Source organism: Benincasa hispida, chromosome 5, assembly GCF_027475165.1.
Source record: "Benincasa hispida cultivar pf3 chromosome 5, pf3_genome.v1.1, whole genome shotgun sequence".
Taxonomy (NCBI): domain Eukaryota; kingdom Viridiplantae; phylum Streptophyta; class Magnoliopsida; order Cucurbitales; family Cucurbitaceae; genus Benincasa; species Benincasa hispida.
Genome location: NC_143482.1, coordinates 14,085,817 through 14,111,688, shown reverse-complemented (window position 1 = coordinate 14,111,688; position 25,872 = coordinate 14,085,817). Strand labels below are relative to the sequence as shown.

Here is a 25,872-nt window from a genome sequence, read left to right as displayed (position 1 = left end):
TAGAGTTCTGCATTGAATATCGAATCAACATCTTGTCGATATAAGTTACTTGAGACATAGTTAGCTTTTTGTTCTTATGATCCCTAATGATTTGGATCCTAAGAACATATTGCGTCTCTCCCAAATGTTTCATTTGAAATTGGGCTGCTAGCCACTTTTTAACATTAGTAAGGTATCCTACATCATTCCTAATGAGTAGGATATCGTCCACATAAAGTATTAAGAAAGCTACTGTATCGTTGATGATTTTCTCATCAACTTTTGGTCAAAACCAAAAGATTTTATCGCAATATCAAGCCTGATATTCCAAGATCTGGATGTCTGTTTCAACCCATGAATGAATTGATTCAGTTTGTAAACTTTTTGCTTTTGACCTTGGGCTATGAACCTCTCGGGCTGAGACATAAAGATATTTTCTTCAAGACTGTCATTCAGAAAGGTTGTCTTGACATTCATTTTCCATATCTCATGGTCATAACATGTGGCTATGGATAAGAGAATTATTATAGACTTAAGCATAATAACAGAGGAAAAAGTTCCCTCATAATCAACCCCTTCTCTTTGGGCATAACCCTTTGCTATGAGTCTAGCTTTGAAGGTCTGTACCTTCCCAGCTACATCTTTCTTTCTCTTATAGATCCATTTACACTCTATGGGTTTAACCCCTTTAGGTGGATCTACAAGATTCTATACTGAATTGAAGTACATCGGCTCTATTTCAAGGTTCATGGCTTTGATCCATTGCTCTTTGTCTACGTTATTCATTGCTTGTCGATAAGACAATGGATCCTCAACACCATCATTTGGTATGATGACCTGAGTTTCAGTTAAACCCAAGTAACGGTCAGGTTGTGCTACGATCCTCCCACTATGTCGAGGCACTCTCAACGATTGAGAAGGACAAGACTGACTTGAAGTGTTAGTCTCTTCATTAACTCTTGATGAAGGACCATCATCATCAACAACAACTCTTGTTCATTCTTAAGTATCTTCATTTAATACTAATTTGCTTAAGGGTTTATGATCTCGCATGTGGTCTTTTTCCAAGAATGTAGTGTTTGTCGATACAAACACTTTGTTGTTTTCTTGTGGATCGAAGAATAGACAACCTCTCGTTTCCTTAAGATAACCCACAAATTGGCATAATCTTGAACGTGGTTCCAATTTCTTAGGATTTGTCACTAGCATATGTGCTGGACAACCCCAGATCCTGAAGTAGTGCAAACTAGGTTTATGCCCCCCTAACCAATAACTCAAAAGTTGTTTCAGAAACACTGTTCGACAGAATGTTGTTCAAGATATGAATTGCAGTCTCTACTGCATACCCCCAAAATGAGCTAGGCAATTGAGCATAGTTCATCAAAGAACAGACCATGTCTAATAAGGTTCCATTTCTCCAGTTTGATATACCGTTTTGCTGAGGTGTACTAGATACTGAGAGTTGAGATTGGATTCCATGTTCTATCATATAGTCTTGGAATCTTAAATCTATATACTCTCCACCTCGATCAGATCGAAGTGTTTTAATAGTCTTACTTAACAGATTTTCAACTTCTTCATTATACTCCTTGAACTTTTCAAGGGCTTCAGACTTATGTTTCATTAGGTATAAGTAACCATACCTCGAATAATCATCTATAAAAGAGATGAAGAATTTGTACCCTCATCGAGCTTTTACATTCATTGGACTATAAAGATCCGAATGTATGAGTTCTAAGGGCTCTTTGGCTCTATAACCTTTTCCACTAAAAGATCTTTTAGTCATTTTACCCCCAAAGAGAGATTCACATGGAGGTAATGAATCATCTTCTAACTCACTTCGAAGCCATTCTTTACCAATCTTCCGATCCTATCGAGATTAATGTGACATAACCTTAAGTGTCGAAGATAAGTATTATTGTTACTCGGAGAAATTATTTGCCTTTTAGTTTGAGTATTAGCAATCTTAAACATCTCATGATTTAAAAATGTTTTTGTTTCGGTTGGTCTTAACACATACAAGTTCTTTTCTAATTTAGCTGAACAAATATATACCCCATTTTTTTTTTAAATGAACGCTTCATTATTTGTAAAAAGTACTGACTATATATGTTCAATTAATCAGAAAATAGATACTAAGTTCCTTTTCATTTTAGGAACAATATACAGACTTTCTAAGAAAAGAAATCTATTTCCAAAAAAACAACTTCACAGCTCTCACTGCATGAGTTGAAATGATGTCTCTAGTTCCAACCTTGAGCGTCATTTCACCCTTAACAAGCTGCTGGAAGGAACTAGTTCCCTGTAAATAAGAACAAACATGATCAGTGGCTCCTAAATCAAGTATCTAGACATTGTGGTCATTTTCATTAAACATGTTTATAAAACAAGTAAATCACATTTACCTTCCTTTTCCTTCTTCTTCTCAGCAAGGTACTTTAGGCAGCTTCGCTTTTAGTGCATTGCAATGGAAACACTTGCCCTTGTCGACCGCCTTGGCCTTTACCTTACTCTTCCCAATAGAGGGAGCCTTTTCATTTCCTCCTTTCTTCTTCTGGACCTTCTTAAGACCAAAAGATGAGGGTACAGACTTAATTCCCGAGAGGATGTATCCTTATGGAACTTTCTGGAATGGGCAACATTTGCCTTTCCTTCTATCAGTCCCTTACCTTTCATAAGAGACTGGTAGGTCTACAACTTATTTAGGAGAGTCATTATGGTGTATTGGATTTTATTCATAACCGCATTGCTGTGGAATTGAAGAAAGCTCTTTATAAGAGATTCCAGAATAAAATATACCTGACTTTGCTCATCAATGACCGCCACGTTCATTTCAGGCATGTTGAACTGGACCATCAGGTCGAGAATATGTTCTCTAAATGATTGGCCTTCCTTCATACATGCATTATACACGTATTTGAGGGCCTTGTGTCGAATCTGAATGGACAATTGCCTAAACATACCCTGGAGGGACTCCATGATCTCATGAGCAATGAGTATGACCTCATGCTTTTTGTTGAATACATCAAATAGACTCGCCAAGATATAGACCCAGGCCTTTTCATTGGCCTTTGTCCAACGATCATATGCATCCCTAACATTTAGGGGTGCATTCGAGCAGGGATCTGAGGACACTCCTTAGTTAAGAAAAATCACAGATCATAGATAACAAGAATCGTATTCAAGTTCGATTTCCACGCGTAATTTTCATCGGTTAATTTCTCATTTTTAAGTAAAGCGATAATTGAGGAAGACATGCTGAAGAACAAACAAACAAACGATCTTTTTAGTTATCCTTGCCTTAACATATCACACAAAACATCCAATCAGTTTAGCAAAACCAGGAAATCATAGAACCCGAAATAAACTATTGATTTGATTTTGTAATGATACTTCAAAGGTGTAGGACAACAACCACCGCAAGGTGATCAACTATCTCTCCCTTAATTGAGACTATCTCAGCTAATTACTAATTCGTTATTCCTATAGCTTTTAGCTACTATTAATTTGGTCAAGGATTCATTAACCCATTTAATTCGTCCTGTAAGTATGACCCTTTCATTTTCGAATTTTAGAGGTACGCTTCAATAGGCTACCGTTAGGAAAGACAACTGTTGAAAATTAACCTAAAAAATCCTATACATTTTTGGAGTTTACATTGTTTCGAAAGCTATGATTAGACCCTCCAAAGGAATGGTCACTCTAGGACGACACGCAGGCGGACATAAGAATCTCATGGTGCAACGTAATGAAGAAGATTGTAGGATACGTTGACACGTGACCTTCTCCTATATACTCTAAACATTTCCCTATTCACCTTGATATTGACCCATGCAAACATTTTTCGAAAGGAGGTCATGCCCAGGGCGACACAAACCCGAGCATGGATCTCACAGTATGAACTCTTAGGGACGTGATAGTGTAAAAATGATAGATCTTATATACCATTTTACTCCCACTAAAATGTTATAATTATTTTAGGATTTTTTTATATTTAGCTAAATTTCAGCTAATGAATTTATCTAAGTCTATGCCTATTATAACTCTTATAATAAAGTTTTTATACTAAACTTCTAGGTGTATTAAAATATTTAATTTACCTAGTGATGTTGCATGCTAATAGGACCTCAGTTAATTCAACTCAGGTTCTGATCCAATTCCCAGTTAGGAGGTGTTATGTAAACTATCAACTTAAATGCCTCCAGTCTAGACAGAACTGTAACGGTTGAGTTCTCTTATAATCTTAATCCTATTTGTCCCACTTAGTCAATTTTAAAACTATTTGAAAAAAAAAACTAAGTAATTATTCTAATCTTATTAGAAATGTGATCTTAGGTCTAATTAATTTTAAACAATTTAAAATTAATATATTTTTCCTAAGATCCTATGTTTGCATGCAACTCTTTGTTATAGGTTAATGGTTGCTAATCATTAATTTTTATAACTATTACAAATTTTAATGATTAGTCCTATAACATGCTCACTATGATTTTAATTAATTAACAATCATATTCTAATAAAAAAATTAAATCATATTACGTGCATTTCATGACTTTAATATAACCATTATATTAAGTTCTGGATGTGTCATGCTTAATGCATATTGATTTTCAATTAAATATAACACTTATATAATAATATGAAAATCAACCAAGCATATTCATATACATTAATAAATATAACTAATTATATTTTCTAATTAATGTCATGCAACATGTTTCTCCAATTTCATATATTTAACATATCACATACATTAAATAAATCATGAAATATAAATCATGCATTTCATACCATACATTATAACACTTATAATAGAAAAAAAATGCATGAACATGCTTAACCTAAGGTGGAGTTTATTTAAATGACATCCACAGACATTTAAATAGCAAATGAACCTGCAATTTTGGACCCTAGGATAAAATAGAGCAGTAAATTGCACTAATTTAGCTAATTTTATCCTAAAATTTCTTATGCTGCTCTAGAACCGGACCAGACTAACTTGAACCGGCCTAAACCAGATCATCAACCTGCGAACCAAGCCAACCCAATCGAACCAGACCACCAACTACACTAGAATCGGACCCGCTTTACTAACCCTAATTCTTTGCAAAATTGTGCAAGGAAGTAAAATGTCGGCAGGATTATGATTTTTTTTTTGGCCAATTGGTCTCAATCTTCATCTACACAAACCCTAATTCTAGACCCATGCTGATTTACAACAATAATGCCTAAAAAACATAGGGGCCTTTACATTGATCATATCAAAATTGTAAATCTAAGGTCAAATATTGTAGAAAACATTCAATTGCAAACCATAACATTCATAATGCAGTAAATCCCACCAAACAAGTGCAAAAAAATTTTAAATGGACAAATTGATAATATGATTTTGCTTTGATACCAATTGAAGGGATGAAAACCCTAAGGCACAACAGAAGTCAAAACACAGAACCATTTCGTTTTTTTTTTCAAATTGACATTTAAAATAAAAAAAATTTTGCATTGGAATAAAAGGTAATATCGATTAAACATGTTATTCCCAAAAAAACTAATTATACAGGGGAAGAAACCCTACCTTCCAGATCTTTTGAGAATTCTATAGAATTGCTATGTTGAATTGGGATTGGGCACCATGTTGAAGGAAAATGTATTCTTCTTTTGATATGCATTGATTTCTATGTTGATGGTCATGTGTTAAACTAAAGAATATGCAATATATGTTAAGCCTGTATACGATGGCCATATGTTCCTATCACAAGTTTTCTTACTCTCTTGCCAAGTATAACGAGAATGCAAATTTCTCGGGATGATCCGAGGTCGAATATAGGGACTTGTAACTAAATGATGTTTGTAAAGTAATATGTTTGATGCGGGGAGTAAAAAATAAAAAGAAAGAAGTTGATAGCTATGCGCTGCTCCTACTCCTAGCTAAACAAATTGAGCAATTGAAGTTTGACTATGAGAATTGGTAGAGATGCGGCAACTGTTAATGTGTAATGAGATGCATGGAGAGGTAGATTTGAGGGAAAATTTCACCAAGTCATTAAGTTTGGTCGCAAGGGTAATCCCAGCTCGCCACACTAATACATCGCACACCTCTCGATGGTCAGCCACATGCTTATATCTCTATAACGCATGGTTGCGTTGAGCATAAGATTATTCCTATCTCTAGGAACACTGCTTACTTTGCTTAGTGAGTTCCACTACTTACCCTTTCGGACAGTTAGTTATAGCTACTCAGCTCATACATAAGTATTGCGATAACCTCACACTAATTAAAGAGGATTGGCATACTATACTTGCGCAATGCACACCTCTCGGTGGTTTGCTACATGCGTCACATCTCTATGCCACATGATTGAGTATACGATAACTCTTGCAATCTGCACTTAACTCATTGCGATGAAAGTAAAAGATGGTAAAGTAGAAGATGATGATGAAAATAATGTTGAAGGAACTAAAGAGATGCATTGATTACAAAATGTATTAATGTCTTAAGCCAAAATGTAATAAAATATAGGGGTAAGAAGAGAGGTCGAGGGCTAGAGGTAGGCAATCTCTTGCTTCCATCAGATGTGTGTCAAGGCTGCCGGTGATGCCATGGATGAGCAGTGGAGTAGTCTCTCTCGAGCTCTATCTCGAATTCGGTCCACTCGAAAAGGGTTGTGAGAATGAAGAACTCTCAAAGACTGTCTGCTCATGCTCTCATCTGTGATCTTAAGAATCTGCCTAAGGCAGAGTCCCAGATACTTTGAATTTGGGCTCCAAGGCTTTAAATATAGAGCTCAAACGTCGACAACATTGGTAGTCCTACTCTGATTAGCCACCATCATTGATGCAGTAGGGGAGAATGTCAGCGCTGCATCATGGTCAACAATCAGGAAGCGCATCAAAATATCTGCTGTACGATTTCAGAAATCCTGAGGTATGCGTTTATATTCGTTTCTCATGAAGGATCAATGCATTCCACCCATTCTTTGCGATGGTTATCACTGTAGTTGCAGCAGTGCATGCGACCAACTTTTCTTCATTGAGATCAACGCATTTGGTCGACTCCTACAATAACTACAAAATAGACATTTTGACGCAAGATAACGCATGATAAGAGGTTAGCGAAAATTTTCAGTGCTGACGACGCAAGTTCATTTTTCCACATGAATCCTTAGTCATATTAATGCATATTTTCCTTATCAACCTTCATAATTCTAAATAAAAGGTTGCAATAGCTTGTATTTCTACAAGCTATCACAACTCTAAATTTAGAATTATGCTTGTCCTCAAGCATGTCTTATACTAAGGAAATCAAAACTTGCCCTCTGACTCTTCCTTTGTGTTGACCAGCTTCTCAGACTATAATTTACTTGCACCTCTAACCTTGGTAGCAGCACTTTTAAAAAACTTAGCTATTTCTTCTAAGAGATATTTTCTAAGTTTAATTCTGGCAAGCCTCCGCTCAAAACTTTTTACTCATCGCATAGATAACTTTGTTTTTAGCTTTTTTACAATGCGATCGTTCAATACAATTCAAAGCCTTGCGATCATTATTAGATTAAGGCATTGCATCTGGTTACGTTCTTCGTTTTGGCTTGCCCCCACGGGTGTCATGCGGGCATCCAACTTCGGTTGCGTACCATATTCAACTCAACTCTTGTCGTAGCTAATTTTAGCTTACACCAGATAGAGAAGTTGCTATTATGCGTTGATTATGGTCACCTACTATCGTTTTGACTTACCTGCACGGGTATCATGCGAAGTATCCAACTATGGGTAGATACCTTTCACAACTTAACTCTTATCAGCTCGGGTCTCCCCTTTGCACTGACAGTGGAGTTTTTATTAAGATATATATATATATATATGATTAATCATCGCAATTTATAATGAACGTATTTTCTTGGACCACTCTTACCCCCAAATTTAGAGTGTCAGGGTCCTTGCCAAAAAGCTAAAGACAAATTCGTTCAGAAATGTGTTAAAAGAGGTTTGAGTAGAGGTTTGCACATAATAGAACTTAAGAATGTCAAACTTTGAAGAAGCTACTAAAGCGAGGTAAGCCATGCGACGTCTAGTGAGTGGATTTAGTGAACTTACATAAGTATCATCATGGATGCTAATTTATCAACGCAAAAGAAGGCAGGTAGGCAAAAGAGAATTTCAAAAGGCTAACGCATGAAAGATAACAAGAAAAGGAAAATGCGAGCAGAGTGTCGATTGTGTCAATAACTTAGAATTCATGCGAAAGAAATCATCATGCGCTAAATGAGGGAGGGAATTCTTCTTTCGAAACAACACACTGAGAGGAAATTATTATCACACCAAAAAGGAGCGAGCGCAACACCACATCAAGAAACGCAGCCGTAAATCCAAAACAACAATAATCAAATAAATAAACTAAAGAAGTTAATTAGGAAAGCAAAATAAAGATAGTGTAGAAGACGTTCCTAGAGAAATTAGAGTGTAGTCACCGCAAGGACTCTCCATGCAAGGAATTGAACTCGCCTGCTTAGGTTAGAAAAGTTTACTTTTCAATGAAACATCGTGGTCGTGCCAGATTTTTGCTTCCAAGGTAGTGGTCCATCTAGTTTAGACATTTGGTTCTTACACAATCTACTAGATTTGGAGTATAAGTTGGTATTTAAAAAAAGAAAAAAAAAGAGAGAAAAAGAAAGAAAAAGAAAAGGAAAAGCCTCCAATGATCCAATCAAAGAAACTACGTCGTTTGGTTTCAGCACAGCAGACCTATAAATTGCATAATGGTCAAACTTTCTTCTCTTCAGCTCTGAACCGAAAATGGAGTTCCTGGACGAAGATGCGAAGCCCAGGTTCCTCTTCCACTCTCGCGCCAATCCATCTTCGGCGACGGAGCTCCAAACTGAATCTCAATCCAGCAAGCTCTTTGTCTCAATCACCGTCGTAATCTCTTCCATTTTTCTCATTCTCTCAATTTTGTTCGTTCAATTCGAACCATTCAGATCCCTTCTCATCTGGCTTTCTCTCTCGCTTCTTCTCGGCCCTTTCGCCCCAATTTCCCTCACCGGCGGCGACATTCGTGTCGGTCGAGGTCTGATTCTCGAAATTCCCAACGAAGAACCCGAAGTAGAGGACGATGCCAAGAAGAAACCCGTTCAAAAGCGCTCAAAACCGCGTAGATCCGAGGAAATCGCGGTTGGCACAATCGAAGTTGCTGAAAAAGCCTCTTCAAAAATTGAGAACAGGAATGGAGGAGTTCATCAGAGTAATAAAAATGGAGTCGATTTTGCAATCGAGGAGGCAGAATGGGACGAAGCGGAATTAGGGTTTTTGAAGAAGCAATTGACGAAACATCCTGTGGGGAAACCGAGACGGTGGGAGATAATTGCAGAGGCGTTTGGTGGAAGGCATAAAGTGGAGAATGTGATTAAAATGGCTAAGGAAATGGGAGAGAAGAAATTAGGCGATGAGGATTCGTATGCTCAATTTCTGAAGAAGAGGAAACCAATGGATAAGAGAATTGAGAACGTCAATGAAGAAGGTGCCACCGCTGTCGTCGACGGTCAGGTCGCCGGTTGGTCTTCTGGTGAAGACATTGCATTGCTCAATGCTTTGAAAACGTTTCCAAAGGATTCGGCATTGAGATGGGAGAAAATTGCAGCTGCTGTTCCAGGGAAGACGAAGGCAGCTTGTATGAAGAGAGTTGGGGAATTGAAAAGGGATTTTCGAAATTCTAAAGCTGCTAATGACATCTGAGAGAATAGAAATGGAGTTTATCAAAGATCAAAGAGGTAATAGAAAATGTTTAATTGTCTATTTTTCCATCTCAATAGAGCATCTTTTTTTCCTCTGTTACACATTTGATTGATTATATCAAGTTTTTGCAAGTTACCATTTCCTTTTCTCCACTGGTTGATTGGATGGATCTGCTTGCATTTTGATGCAATGAAATATCGTGTTCGTTTTCTATAGAATATTGCATCATGAAAATTGGTTAAAGATTTGAGGCAAATACAGGGTAGTTTCAAAGGGTAGAGATTTGGACTTTAAGACTCCATTACGAAGGAGGTGATGATAGGACTCTTCGTGTGTTGAGTTGGGTTAAATTGAGTAGCTGTCTACCCATTAGAATGGGAGTTAGATACTTCCAAATACTATATGCGCATCTATTTCTACGCGTAAATAACTCATCCAATCTTTCCCAATCTAAAACTAGGTAACCTATTTAAAAAACTCAATATTCGAGTCCAAAACTTAAAGGAAAAATAAATAAATAACGGACCAAATCCTAGACTAGAATCATCTAATCTCCATCTTCACATTTGAGTCCCCACAAAGTCTACCAAAATATAAACCATTTGGATATCTTCAACAATTCAATGAATAAGTTTTCGTTTATCTTCATACTTCTTCTAATCTTCTTCTTCTTTGCAATATGAGTCACTTTTCTATTGCATTTTATTAACTATTATACTTCAATATCTTAGATTTTGCTTTTTTTGTATTGTATTTTTGTGTTTGTATTCTATTTTGTATTATTTTTATTAACTTGTATGCTAAATTTATTTTATATCTTAGATTTTTTTAAAGAAAAATACTATCTTCAACGTATCAATATCCTCGTTTTTTAGAAATATGTATATTTAAAAATATATATAAAAAAATAACACATTCTTAGACGTGTCCGTATCTTAGTTTTTCAGAAATTGACGAACGCTGTATCCGATCGTATCCGTATTGTGTAGCCGTATCTGTGTCTGTGCTTTATAGTCTGTCATCATCTATCACATAGTATCAATGATAGTCTTTTATCAGTTTCTATCACTGATAGAAGACTTCTATCAACCTCTATTAAAGAAGATTAAATTTTGTTATTTTGTGTAAATAAATTCTCTTATTTTTCTATTTTTGAAAACTCCCCTAAAAATTATATTAGCCTAGTTCTTATCATAATTTTTTCATGTTTAAGTTGAAGGCTATTGACCACAATGTTGTAATATTTAAATTTTAAACCAGGATGAAATAGTCTACTTATATTTTTGTACATAAAATACCATTGTTTTTATAAGAAAAAATTATATTGTTTCATTTGAACAGAAGTATATTGTAAAGGACCCATTTAATATAGTAAATTCTAAAAAATTTGTAAAGATGAGAATAAATTTAAAATTTTGTTAATCCATGAATAAAATAAGGAAAAAACTAATGGAGAATTAAACCTGTCAGAATCCCCCGATCTCTATAGGGAATTTTGCGACATTCCCATCTCGTGTACATCTCTAATTAAGGGTGTCTTTTTGGTTGTTGAGCTACCCATCTGGTGCATGTGAAAACCTTATACAAACTCACAACCACTTTATCTCCCTCTCTAACTGCTGGACAATTTGGCCCTGCCTGGTCTAAGAAATCATATTAGGGTCAACATTGCAATTTTAATTGATTGATAGAAATGTTAGGATTATGCAATTATATATTGCAAGGCCATTATCCTTTGTCCAAAACCAAACAGCTTTCTCCCATGGAATCAGAGGAACAAAGCTTCTTTGAAAAATGAATCAGCAGAGAGATCATCACAGAACAAAACAAGAAGCATTCAACTTAGAGAAATACAAAATATAAACTTACCGTTGCTGGTGGTGGACGACTGGCGAGGCGATGTTGAGATGGATGATTAAAGGGAAGGGTCTACAAGAGGCAAAGAAGAAGACATGAATGTTGATAGAGAGATGTGTTGATAGCGGAAGATTGAGATTGAATGAGACGCACTGTCAACTGCAGGTTGAAGAAGACGAACTGTCGATCTGTCAATCGGTATAAAGTTGAAGGAGAAGTAGAGGCTCGAGCTGCTCTTTGAGTATGTTGCCGATTAAAAGTTGAAGGAGACGTAATCTGAACAATTGTTCTTGAAAGAAACACTAAAATGATAGGTCGGTTCAGTTTAGGTCAAACTGAATTTTCTCACCTTGAATCAAAGAGTTGCCGGTCGATTCTTTAAACACCTAATCCAATCCAACTCTTATGATTTAGTTTGCGTGACCTGTGGTTGGTTAGTCCACTTCAGAAGCTGCTATCTACCTCACGCACCCCTTCAATTGTAGATCGTCTCAAACGACAGTGATCTGCACAGATTAAAAGCACACTCAAAATAAAGAAAACCATATTGAATTATAGAATGATAAGAATAGAATACAATGGTCTTATCGTGAACATTTGTTTTTAGTTAAACCCTAACCATGGATTAATTTGACTAGGAATCCAAAAATGGGTCATTAATGTCGAAGTCGATGTATGGATCGTAGTCATTATCTTCATTGTTTACTGAGGGAGAGTAATTAGCATATTTCTGTTCCCCTGGTTGATTCTTGTTGTGGTCTGGTTGCACGATAGTATTGATGATTGAGGTAAATTCGTCTGGGAAGCTTCTCCTGCCAAGGAAATTAGAATTGAGTTCTTTGTTAAAAGAAATTGTTCATCTTCTTATCAAGTAAGATCTTGAAGATGAACGTGGACATTAAATCAAACCTTTATCTTTGAGATCTCTAAGTGGGAATGGTCAAAATTTTCCCACCATTTGATGAGGACTTTGCTCAACACTTTAAAATTTTCTTATGGTCCTAGTTGGAAGTTCTAGCAAAAGATCCAAGGAATTTGGAAATATAAAGTGAATTTATACGTTTTTTTAAAGTGGTGACACATAGATGCTATTTTAAAATAAATGATAAGACCTATGAACTTCTACTGGAAATATTTTTTTAGAGACTCTGAAGTACGTCCACCATTGTTGAAACCATATAAGAAATGCATTTTGTAAGCTTGCTTACAAAATGTAATGAACCATGAATGGTTATAAAATTGAAACCAAATAACATAATACTATGCACGCATGTAATTGCGGTAGGTATAATATTGTGGTTTGAAGGTTTTGAGAATTTCTTAGGTACAAATATCCCCTGATTCGTGTAGGATGGTATCAAAACTTTGAAACTTCTCAATTTTAACATATGAGTTTTTATGGATCAGAACGATTTGGGACCTGAGTAATTTCAATAGAGTTTGTGTCTATTAAAATAGACTCGTAAAAAGTTTTGGTTTTTGAAATTTCCTTCGGAAGAAAATTAAATCCATGAGGAAAAATTTGGGAACAGACCTATTGGATGTATGGTCCATCAAACACTGGCTCAATTACGAGATCAACTAGAGTAGTTTTGGTAAAATATCCTACGATTGCCGGTCTGGGTTTGAATACTCTTGGTTGTACAACTTGAGGGACCATAGGTGGATACTGATGACCTTTTATTTGGACTTTGTACACCAGAAGGGTGTAATAGAGTTGTAGAAGGTTAAGGTGGTAGGTTTAAAGGACCTGACTGTATTGATAATGCCTTTGAAATAAAGCCTAGACGTCTCCTGGATATGACTTTTAAGTCGGTGTCCATAGCGTAACTATTTGTACTCATTGGAGCAGGTGCAGAAGATTTGAGTAATTGGCCTTTTGCCTTTTGAGCTTGTAGTCCTTGAAGAACTAGGTTGATTTACTTTCGACTGGAAGAAGGTTCCCTTATTTTTGGGAGGAAATTTTCGGAGGCATATTAGGGGATTTCTTCTTAGAAGAAAGGTGTTTCTCTAGCAAGGTAGTCTGCAAGAGAATTCTTTATCCCTTTTTTAGGCTCAATGCGAAAATAGAAGCAAGATAAGATTGCTTATCATCTTGCAAAAATTGTTTTGAGACAAGATTTTTTACACCTTTCTCAAAGATTTATTTAGGGGAATTGGAGTATATGGCGGAATTTGAGATTTTATTTTGAAAAATGAAAAAACCGTCCAGGAACAAGAATTATGGCAACTCATGTAACATGCACATGGCCATAAGTTTCTAAATCCCTGATTTGCCCTTGATTTGTTCGTAGATGTTGTTGATGAAACTACAAATACCAGGTAATTCCAAAATAGAAAATAGGGTCAAGGTATATATACAGGGTACTTGTCACACCCTCTCCTGGTTTACCCTCTAAAACCGAAAAAGGATATGACAACAGCAGTTACCGACCTAGATGCCAGCACTTACTACCTAACTTAAGTGAACCTGCTTGAAACCTCAATATGCAACCGACTTGGCAAAACACATCCATGAAATTAAATAGTGCAAGTCTTAATTACAGTTCCAAAACAAACATATGTTCAACGAAATAAGATGGTCAAAATAAACATGTGTCCTAAAAGAAATTAAGTTTCACAAGTCTCCGACTCCTTTCCAAATGTGTATACATCAAAACAAGCTTAACCTAAGCTTCTTCCTAAGGTCATCAAACTTTAGGTGGCAAGCTGTAGTGGATTCAATCGCGAAGGAACTGACCGCTACCTGGGAAAAAGGAAAACATTTGAAAACTGTGAGCTGATTGCCCAGCGAGTGACATATAGAAATACATTTCTTTTCAAACCTTTCATATGCTTTAATATTAATAAACAACATGCTGGAAAATAATCTCAAACAACTTGCATAGTACCATACATTAATCATAGCATTATAATCAATCATGCCATCAAACCTTAGTTGAGAACGAGCATTCATAACTCAATCTCCCAATGAGCATTCATGGCCGTGAGACCCATACTTTGGTCCCATTATAAAGACTGTAGCCAAGAGACCCATACTTCGGCCTCTCATAAAGAACTTCCTACGTGCACGTGGAATATACTAAGTATCGTCAACACCTTAGCTACTTCCTCGGATACCTTCTATACCTTTGGTACCTTGTATATTAGAAATGTAACATTCATAAAAGATTCGAGCATCATAAGCTTTAGGCTTAGCACTTACTTAGCTTTCTCCCTAAGAGCATCATTACCATTCAACATGCATACTTCACAATTAATAACATGTAGTTGCATTACTTTTTCATACATTCTTAACATACATTTGGATTAGTAAAACTCATTTAAAACATAAGTATAAACTTTAGTTGCTTGGAAAACCCATGAACGTTAGCATGGAATTCATTTGGAACGCATGTCCTTTTTGTGAACATATTTGAAAACATTTAGTCACTCACGGATCCCTGGGCTTGGTTCTTCCTAAGCTTTGTATGCCTCCCCAATGGACGTAGCTCCTACACATAAAAGAATAAGAGTTTAGTTGTTACTTTGGCCTCCCTTTTGAGACTACTCTTTTAACTAAGCTCATACTTAGCAAGGGGTTGCCTAATCTTTCAACATTTTCCAAATTCAACTTCTAACGTGAGTAACTTGAAAACTAGAACTCATTTTAAGAAAGTTCGTTTTCCAAACATGAGCGGAATTTCGATAACAATGTTACCTCAAAGGTTTAGTGTGAAACTCTTTGTCGTTTAACTTGACCCTTTAAATCTTTCCCAATAGCCCTAACCGCAACTCCCTGCTTGAGTAAAGATTCTAGGTTTAACTTCCAAAATATGTAACTCGAACCCTAGACTTTTTCTTGCTAAGGTTCCTTCTACAAACTTACTTGAAATGGTGTTCTTGATAATACCTTAAAGTTCAGCTTGAAAATCCAAGTGGTTCGGTCTAGATCTACATTTCTTCATCGAGTGCCTGAAAACGCCCGAAAATGAACCTTCGACTCTTCCTTCCTTCTCCGGCCCTCTTTCCGACGAGAACTCCCTTCCAAAGGCTCAATTTCAGAAACTAAACTCGTAGAGCTTTCCAATGGTATCAAATTCGCCTGGTTTGCTTGAGTAAATCTTCCAAAACGAGCCCTTGAAGTTCTCTTCCTTTTTACACTACTGTCCAGCCCTTTAGATGAAATCTCGTTAAGCCACCTCACCCTTAAGTGGAGATTAAGGGTCGAGATTGAGTCATCTATCCAGGTAACTAAAAGAGAAGTTTAAAACTGAGCGTTTCGAGCAACTCGATCCTCGCTAGAAAAACTCGATGGAGAAAGGTCCTTACTTGATGGAAAATTCTGTGACTTTCTGTTAAATGCTCGATGGAAGGACTCGATACTCAATGGGAAAACTCGGAGCTGGGAGTTCGCTCGATGCACGCTTCTTACTCGATCGGTCGTACTTGACACGTGATCCTTCCTCAGTCACCCTCGACGCTCGACCCCTTCCTTGATCACTTATACTCGACACTCAGCAACCTTTACTCAATGCTCGACCCTATCTTGATTACTTATACTCGACACTCTGCAGCATTGTGAAACCCGGATCTCAATTTCTCTACTTAAGCAGGTAATTAAGGGAGTTAACTAAGTATAAGTTAAATCCTATGTTGAAGAAAGGAAAATTCTAAGTGTTTAAATAGATTTGTTTAGTAGTTTTGAGATGAGCCTTAACTAGTAAAAGTTTGGCTAAGTATGAAATCAAAGGATAACCATGCTTTTGGTGTTAGGAAACATTAACGCATGAGATGAGACTTAAGTTTATAGAGGTTATAAGAGAATAAGAATGGAAGCCAAGGACAACCATGCATTGAGCTTATGAGAGTTGGATGCATACCATGCGTTGAGCTTGTGAGGGTTGGACGCATGTTGGCCGAAGCATTGACAAGAGGCGCTGCCCAAAGTTTGTTCATACGCTGGGATGATAAGATGCTGCGTGAGCGAGAGCAATGAGCACAAGGCGCTGGGACTAGGCATGTGTGCTGACTAGTATGTGCAAGGCGCTGGGCGTTGGTGTGATGCGCGCGAACGATCGTGTAGAAGCATGCGACACTAAACGATAGCACTAGACGATAACGCTACACGATAGGCGATGGCGCTACACGATCGGCGTAAGCACTGGACGATAGCACTATACGTTAGCGCTAAACGATGAGCTCGGACGCGCCAGACGATAAGCGTAGACGCTAGACGATGCATTAGGTGCAAGCGCTGGGCGATAGACATAAGAGCTACACGATGGGTGCCACATGATGAGCGTGGGCGCTACGCGATAGGTGAAGTGCTAGATGATGGGGTGTTGCACAACAGACGCGGGCGCTAGACAATGGCGCTACATGATAAGAGGACGCGCTAGACGATGGGCGTAATGCATTAGACGATAGGCGTCAGCGCTATGCGATGAGCGAGAGATACACGATAACGAGATCATTGACAGCGAGAGATCGCTAGATGATGAAGCTGTGTGATGGGGTGTAGGCACTATACGATAGGCGCAGACACTATGCGATGGGCTATACGTTAGACGATGAGCTAGGCGATGAGCGGAAGAACTACACGATGAACTAGACGATGAGGCAAGCCATGGTGGGCGCATGGGAAAGTGTCTATGTGTTGCTAAGGCTGGCAGTACATAAGGCTTGTGAGGTTAGTGTGCGTTGATCTTGAGCAAAAGACTAAGGACGTTAGCAAGCAACAAGGACATGCTAGGTGATGGTGAGATATACCATGAGGCGTTGAGTTGAGACCTAGCTTGACCCAAGGGTTGTTATGCGTTGGTGATGTGCTTTGTGCTAAGGACATCTGAGGGCATGTGGGCGCATAAGACAAGGCTTGAGCTAGTAGCAAGCATTGGAAGAGTGTAATGGTCATAATTCGAGTTGAGTGCATGAGTCAAGGATGAGCCATGCGAGGGAAGTAGGATATGCGACCAAGGACTTGCGATGTCTTAAGTTTAGTATGGCCCAAGAGATGCGTTGATGAGAAAGCCATGGGCTGATGATGGCTAATCGAGAAAGGGTTAAGTTTAAGTTAGTAGAAGGTGGACACGTAGGATTCTATGCAAAGAAAGTGTGCATGAGGAAGATAACTCAAAGTGGAGGTGGATGCACCAAGGAGCTTGCAAATCGGTTAGGTTGAGCTGGATGAAGGAGAAGCTAACACTTCAAGCTGGTTATGGCAAGGAGTTGCGTTGGCAAAAGGAAGAGAGGACGACTGGACATGCAACCAAATAGGAGGTGTCGGCCTTGGAGGGACTTTGGACGCCTATAAATAGGGCCAAGGACTTCTTTTCATATCATAACTTGAATTCTCTTCAAAGGTCATTAGGAAGAGTGTATGAGAGCTGATTTGGAGGAGGCTATGTATTGATCAAGGAGGGCATGCGTTGGTAGCAATACCATGCATTGGTCAAGTGATTCCAAGGGGAGGAGATGATGTCGGACAGTGAGGTCTGGAAGTAGCATCAACTTGGGACGAGGAGTTCTCCTAGAATACTCGTGTGTTTGGAGTGATTTCAAAGCCACTTGAAAGCTTAGAGAGTCTAGGTTTCAAGGCAGGGCTGCCGGAGAAGAAACTCCAAGGAATCAGGCTGGAGAGTGAGGAAAAGATAGAATGGTCGAGCTCTCGGGTAAGCTTGAGCTAGTCTTGATAATCAGAGGATTCCGCCAAACCACGAGGAGTTCTGAGCTAAGATTTTAAGGTAAGCCTTCTGAGACAATTTAGAACATGTTTAAAGAAGGAAGTATCTTAAAATAAGGTTTGGAACTATGAGTAATCTAAGTTTATAGTTGAACCTGGAATTTAGGGTTCAAAAAGGAAACCAAGGAAACCTAAAGAACTTCGGACAGGAAAGTTCCTAACCAACCAAGGTGAGTGGTTATTCTACTATTTGTATGAGTGATTTCTATCTATATATGTGATTGTATATATAGGTTTTATTTGAAATATTAGCATGACCGGGAAATGTGTTTTATCTGGATTCGATTGTTTTTGTGTTATTGTCATAATGCGTGTGTCATTGTGTTGGAACGGGATTTGCACCCAAGATATTGTTAGCATGCCTTGTGGACGCTTGGCTAGGATTGTCAAGGTACCTGACTGGAACTGTCAATGTACCCAAGCATGTCTAGCAGAAATTATCGATATATTCAGCGAACTATAGGATTGTGTCCACGTTAGTCATCGCGGGTTATTTGCGGAGAATACCCGGGGAAGATACATGATCATGTCGGGGTTATCCAGTTGATAGGTTGGGGAGGTTACATTTTGTTATGTGATTATTGTTGATTGTGGAATTGTTTTCCCAAAAATGAATTTATGAAATCAAATTTATGTTTGTAAAGTTGTCAGTTACTGAGCTTTATAGCTCACGTTTTCCATGTTTTATCTTATCTCCCCCCCCCCCCCCCCCCCCCCCAGGTAGCTGAGATTGAGGAGCTCCAGGGTTCTGCTAAGGTCAAGGTCTGTCATGCCATAATCACGCTTCTGGTTGTTAGATTCATTGATGTAAACTTTGTAGTAAAGCCTGAGAGTTGTATAAACGTTGTGTTGTTGGTAATAAAATGAGTTAGTCAAATAATTGTTGATTACATCTTTGGCTTAAAGTTTACTGACTATAGTAAGGTAGACATGGATAGTAGGTTTTACAAAAGGGTGGTATCTGCGGTCCCTCACGCCTCTCCTCGGGCCCGGGACAGGGTGTGACAAGCATTTACTCGTTGCTTGCCTTGCGCTCACTCGATGCTCAAGCACCCTTCAGCACGATTAACACTTAGCCAGAATTTCTTTTTGTAAAACCAAATTAATAAGTACTGAGACCTAAGTTTCCATACTTAACCATTTTCCTTCTTCAAACTCATCCTTTACCTCAGAATGCACAAATCCAATCTAACTTAGATATTTAATCCAGCATTTTGCTTAACTTAAACAATAAACATAATTAAAAAGGGGAAAAAGTAAGGTGTGAGTTTTACAGTAATTGTTGATATTTGTCAAGGACAACTGCCCTCCTAATGTTCCTCATATAGTTAACATAATCTATATATTTTATTATTATTTTAGATTCTGTTTAACCATTTTTTTGAATTTATCTCACCTTAATAAAATATCGAGATTTTTCTACCAAATTTATATTTGAAATATCCATACATTATTAAAACTTCTTTTATCCATATATTTTATTCAAATCTCTATATTGTTTTTCATAATTGTATACATACATTTTTAATAAATTAGCGGTACATTTCTCACATTCTTAATAAATTAGTTGTATATGCTATTTTTTATATTATTTTAACATTTTGGGAAAAGAGATATCAGTTTCTAAAAAAATGGTCATACATTGATTACACAAGAATCACTTGAATTGTTGCTCCATACATTGCCATAACTTTTTTTTACTTACACAAAGGTTTCATCAATTTATTAAGATTTACATTAGTTGTATATAAGTTCAAGATCCACATTAGTTGTAATATTATACCTCTTGCTTTTTTGGTTGTTGGTTGACCCGTGCACCACAATGATTGTACCTCTTGAAGAATCTTAGTTGTTGAAGTTTTAGGAGTGTGATTCTGTTAATACGTTAAAAAGTCCAAATAATTTATTTAATATGGACTTAAAAATAATAATTAAATTTTGTACAGTTTTAAAGAAACATACAAATATTGTTGTCTTTCGCTTGTTTGATATCTCCAACTTCTTGTAAATCTCTCGTTCATCAATTTATCGAATCACTTCGTTGATTTCTTCATCAGTTTCTTGATTGTTGATAGCTTGTAGAAATACAAGCTATTATAGCTTTTTACTAAGAATTATGAGGGCTGGTGAATAGAATATGCATTGATAATACTAAGAATTCATGTGGAAAAGTGAACTTGCATCGACCAGCACTGAAAATCCTTGCTAACCCTATATCATGTGTTATTCTGTATTAAAATGTCTACTTTTGTAGCTATTGCAGGAATCGATCATATGCGTTGATCCCAGACCATCGCAAAGTTGATTGCATGCGTTAATCTTCATGAAGACTAGTTCGTCGCATGGAATGCTACAGCTATAGAGTGATAACCGTGATAGAAGGTTGATCGCAAGGTGGGTGGAATGCGTTGATACTTCAAAAGAAACGATCATGAACGTATACCTTGGGAGTATAAAAAAGATAAGATGATGCTAATATTTCACCTACCGCGTCAGAAGTGGCAGTGATTCAGAGCGGGACTACCAATGTTGTCAACGTTTGAGCTCTATAAGAGGAGCCTTGGAGCCCAAATTCAAGCCATTTGAGTCTCTACCTTAGGCAGATTCTTGTGATCACAGATGAGAGCGCGAGCAGACATTCTTTGAGAGTTCTTCACTTCCCTTTTCCAAGTGACGACTGGAGCTTTGTCGGAGATAGAGCTTGAGAGAGACTTCTCCACCACCCATCCATGGCACCACCGGCAGCCTTGATGTACTTCTGATGGAAGCAAGAGATTGCCTACATGTAGACCTCCACCTCTCCTCTTATCTCTGTATTGTATTTCATTTTGGCTTAAGACAATAATACATTTTGTAATCAATGCTTCTCTTTAGTTTATTCAGCACCATCTTAATCATCTTCTTCTTCTTTATCATCGTTTACGTTCATCATTTAGTTAAGTGTCGATTGCAAGAGTTATCACATACACAATCATGTAGTATAGAGATATGAGACATGTAGCAAACCACCAAGAGATGTGCGTTGCACAAATATAGTGAGCCTATCTTCTTGGCTTAGTGCAAAGCTATCACAATGCTTGTCTACGAGCTAGCTATAGCTAATTGCCCGAGAGGGTAAGTAATGGAACTCACTAAGCAAAATAAGCAGTGTTCCTAAAGATAGGAATAATCTTATGCTCAACGCAACCATGCGTTATAGAAATATAAGCATGTGGCTGACCACCAAGAGGTGTGCGATGCGTTAGTGTGGTGAGCTAGGATTACTCTTGCAACCAAGCATAATGATGCGGTGAATTTATTCCCTCCACAATTCTATTTCTCTATGCACCTTATTATGCGTTAATAGTTGCCGCATCTCTACCAATTCTCATAGTCAAACTTCCATTGCTTAATCTGTTTAGCTAGGAGTAGGAGTAGCGCATAGTCCATTAACTTCTTTCTTTTTACTTTTATTCACCGCCTTTAACTTCTTTCTTTTTACTTTTATTCACCGCCTCAAACGCATTACTCTACAAACATCATTTAGTTACAAGTCCTTATGTTCGACCTCAGATCATCCCGAGAAACTTGCGTTCTCGTTATACTTGTTGAGAGAGCAAGAAAACTTGTGATAGGAACGCATGGTCATTGCATATACGATTAACACATATTGTATACTCTTTAGTCCAACGCATGACCACCAATGCATAGAAATCAACGCATATCAAAAGAGTGCATTTTCCTCTCATCAGTTGTCCTATCTCAATCAATTTTACTAGTCAATTTCCATGTATTATTAAAAGATATAATCTGCAACACGCTTATATCAACTCACCTTGATCTCTGGTTCTTTACTTCCTTTTTCTTCAGACTCCCTATTTTTATCTCCATGGCATGCTTCTTTGTGTACTGCTGATGGTATTTTCAATCCATGAACCTTGTTTCCTTGGCCTTCTTCGCCCTTGTCATCATCTTTTCTTCGAACTATTGTGGGAGCATCATAAGCATCAACCAACTGCTTCTCTTCTTCTTTTTCTTCTTGTTCTTTCTCAATACCATCTAGTTCCTTTTCGAACTGGGATGTAGGTTGCTTCCATATAATTCATAATAGGTTCGTACTATGAAAAACAATAAATACGGTGTAGTTAGTTGACATACCATAAACAGATTGCTTGTTGATGCGTGTGATTGAACAACCTGTGTAGTCTTCATGTAGTCAATCATTTTGTTTAACTATTCCACCAAGTCATCTATCTTCTTCGTCAAGATTTGCTGACTAATCTTCATGGCATCAAAGTTTTCATCCATCCTTGTGTTCATTAATTGTTGTATTTTCACTAGTCCTTCAAACCTTTCCATTTCATCTTTGTCAAATGATAAACCGAGTCTTCTATTCAAGGATAGTTCAACCACTCTCTTTCTCGGCCTATATCTGCTCATTTCTTCTTCGACCTCTTGCAGGACCCTTTTTTCCTCCTTGATGAATGGAGCAAAATATGACATAGTCATTTCCTGTGGGGTTGCTAGTAATGGACAAATTTCAAGCTGTCAAGTAAACAAGGAAATAAAATGTTAGTCTATAGTTTAGAATTTAAGATTCTATGTCTATTTTGTTTGTAAAGCTATTTATATCTCTTTTGAACCAAATATCTTAACCCCCCCCCCCCCCCCCAACAATTGATATTCCTAATTTACCATTGTTGTGTATTGCTTTATGCATAACATCAACAAGTAAATTAAAAGCAACCCTTCCCCATGGGTAGTTATCAAAGAGGTCATTGTCATCGACCATTAGGATGTGGTCTATATTCACATTCACTGAATCTTGTTTTGGGAGAAGGAAACTTTCCAAGAAATACAACTCGCCATTTTTATCTTGTCACTTTCACATCCTGCCTTGCTAACATTAAAAGCTATGTTAAGAAAATACCTAATCACAACTTTCATATCCTCGAAGTACATTTTTCTTATATTACCTCCTCCTTTTATCCCACTTTTATCAATTATTGGTAATTCATCACAGTTTAGACTAGTTATCAATGCAAACTCTCTCAAACCAAATTTCAGTACGCGACCCCCTATGAAGAAATGCAAACTCTCTCAAACCAAATTAGATGTAACAACAGTTGGGAAGATTGATTTGTAATGGAAAAATCAAGGAAATGTCCAAAAATAGTTTCTCTAAATCTCTATTGTAACTTCTCATTTAAATTCTCCTTGAGTTTATCAATTACAGAAGTCTTTGTTTGCAAGTTATTTTCAAAGGTTCATTTCTCCTTGCACTATCCATAAGATACAAACAGTCCTAACACATTTGAAATAAACCAGAAACACAAGATTAATAATATGTTAATAGTAAATACAGGTACAGAGTATTTAAGTAAAAATACCTCACGTGGATCTATCATTTCGACTGTTTTTCCTTTTTGGCATGTTGTTACTTTTCCTTTTCCTTTATCTGACCTAGTTATTACCTAATATTTACAACTATCAGTAAATATTTAAGTAAGAATACCTCACATATATCCATTCCATAGATGATTACTTTTTTTCCTTTCTTTATTTCTATCCTCTTGTCTGACTATCCACTAGATGGTATTTTTTTCGATAGTGTTGTTTCCCCATGATTTTGTGACTTTTCTTCATCATTGTCTTTGTTTTCATCTTGCACGTTTTTACATGTCCCTTCAAGGTTCTCTTCTTCCTCTTCATACTCATTACTATCTTGTTCATCCTGTTTCATTATTTAGTAATTATATTATGTATATACTTTAACAAATACATTGTAATTAATAGATGATTTCATAAAATCTACATTATCATACATTTCCCTCATGTAGTTCATGTTGCTCTTCTTCTTCTACTACGTCCTTTCTTCCTTTCTTGTTTGGTTCTATCTTTTTTTTTTCACAGCCTGCATGGCAATTTAGATCTATAAGATCTTCAACCCTTAACATTTCTTGTTGAATCAAATAATCTTGACCTTGCTCTTTATCGTTGGTTTGTTTCCTTGAACTTTGACCTCTAGTGTAAAAGCATCCCACTTACGTTTGTTGCTAGTTATTGGAGTTGCATGTTTTATGTCTAATCCCCTGCCATTATCTCCGTTTTTCCCTGTTTTACATACATGATCAAAATTTGATGTTTTAAACTACATTAAAATAAAACTAAAAACATATCTCGTCGTCACTATTGAGAACTATTGGCCCTTTACTTGTTTATTTTTTTCCACCAGTTATTCTGGTTCTTAATTTTTCGCTGGCTCTGCTTCTTCCTTCCACTTTGTCTTTTTTCATAGCTTGTAATATTTGATTAATCGTAGACTTATTAGTTTTATACAAACAACCAAAGGGCGAGATTTTATATCATTTTCATTAATCGTTTCTATTTTCAACTCCTAAAAAAAGCAGTGTTATTTTATATCCCAAAAGATTTGAATCTAAATACTTAATAATAAAATCACGTTCTGATATCTAAAAAACCAATATTAAATCTTTGTTTATTTTTGAAAAAATAATGGAATATTTATATATTATATATAAACAGTTTCGTTCAGCACTGTTTTCATCTCTTCAATGTACAAACATGAGGTAGACCAGATTGCAATGCATGGATTAGAAGAAATTTGGGAATCGTAGTGTTGTACAGAATTAGAAAATTTAAACAGATTCCAGACCTAAGCAGATTGCATTGCAACAAATTTAAGCAGTTTGCAATCAGTGAAGAGCTTAATGGAGGTGCTTAAAAGGACTAGAAGCAAGTATTTAGATTCAATACCATGGAGAAATATTCGATGTCGTGCAAAAGTCCCTTGAAACTGCCGCTTGAAGCTGTCGAGGAGCTTCAATGTCGAAGGTCAAACGCTTGATGCTGTCGAGAAGGTATTTTTTCTCTTGAATGATTTTTGAAGTGAAGGTCTTTCTTCCGTCGAACCCTCCCACCTTCTTCTTGTGTTGAATGATTTTTAGGGAATAAATGTTTGGCTAAGGTTTTGGTTTAAATTCATTGATTATCGTGTGAGGTGTGATGGTAGGTTAGACCCTTTGTCAAAATACATTGTGCAACATGTTATAGGTGTAGGTAGAGTGTGTTTGTTGTTTTTAAACGGTTTTGAACCCCTCAAACTTTAGAATTCCATTGGGGGTAGTTTTGATAATTGTTAATCTTTATTTTTTAATTTTATATTCCATTTGCTATTTTTACAATTTAAAATATTTTTTCTATTTATCCAAATGAATGCTTAAATTTTTCTATTTATTTGGTCAACCCATTTATTTACTTGCATTTGAATCTGTTCGAATAAGGAAATCCTTATTGATAAGATCATCGATTGACCCAAGCTGATGGGTGAAGACAAATTTAGGCTCTCTTTGGGGTTGCAATAAGTGATTAGGGAAAATCTTACGGCATGTACTAATTGGTAAAACAATAGATTTATTAATGGGTTGATTAGATAAATTGCAAAATTTAAGTTTTCATTTGGATAAATAGCAAAAACTTTTTTAAAATTGTAAAAATAGCAAATGGCATATAAAATTAAAACATAAAGATTAACAATTGTCAAAACTACCCCCAATGGAATTATAAAGGTTTGAGGGTTTCAAAAC

General features: G+C 36.7%; 1 protein-coding gene and 1 long non-coding RNA gene across 7 annotated transcripts; one reads left to right on the top strand and one right to left on the bottom strand.

Annotated features, from left to right (window-relative positions):
- Positions 1-2,110: 2,110 nt before the first annotated feature.
- On the bottom strand, positions 2,111-3,356 carry LOC120077771 (uncharacterized). Its single transcript, XR_016529859.1, has 2 exons — positions 2,385-3,356; positions 2,111-2,281 (listed from the first exon to the last, which is right to left on the bottom strand). It is a non-coding gene; the product is annotated as an uncharacterized LOC120077771 (long non-coding RNA).
- Positions 3,357-8,738: 5,382 nt separating this feature from the next.
- MAMYB (Duplicated homeodomain-like superfamily protein) lies at positions 8,739-25,470 on the top strand. Of its 6 annotated transcripts, none has more exons than XM_039031783.2 (2): positions 8,739-9,740; positions 24,975-25,470. In XM_039031783.2, the coding sequence occupies exon 1, from the start codon at positions 8,770-8,772 to the stop codon at positions 9,703-9,705; it is 936 nt and encodes a 311-aa protein (XP_038887711.2). In that variant the 5' UTR covers positions 8,739-8,769; the 3' UTR covers positions 9,706-9,740; positions 24,975-25,470. The 6 variants fall into 6 exon arrangements, with proteins under 6 accessions (XP_038887711.2, XP_090170303.1, XP_038887708.2 ...); XM_090314177.1 differs by lacking the exon at positions 24,975-25,470 and adding an exon at positions 20,550-21,183; XM_039031780.2 differs by lacking the exon at positions 24,975-25,470 and adding an exon at positions 20,541-21,183.
- Positions 25,471-25,872: the final 402 nt, after the last annotated feature.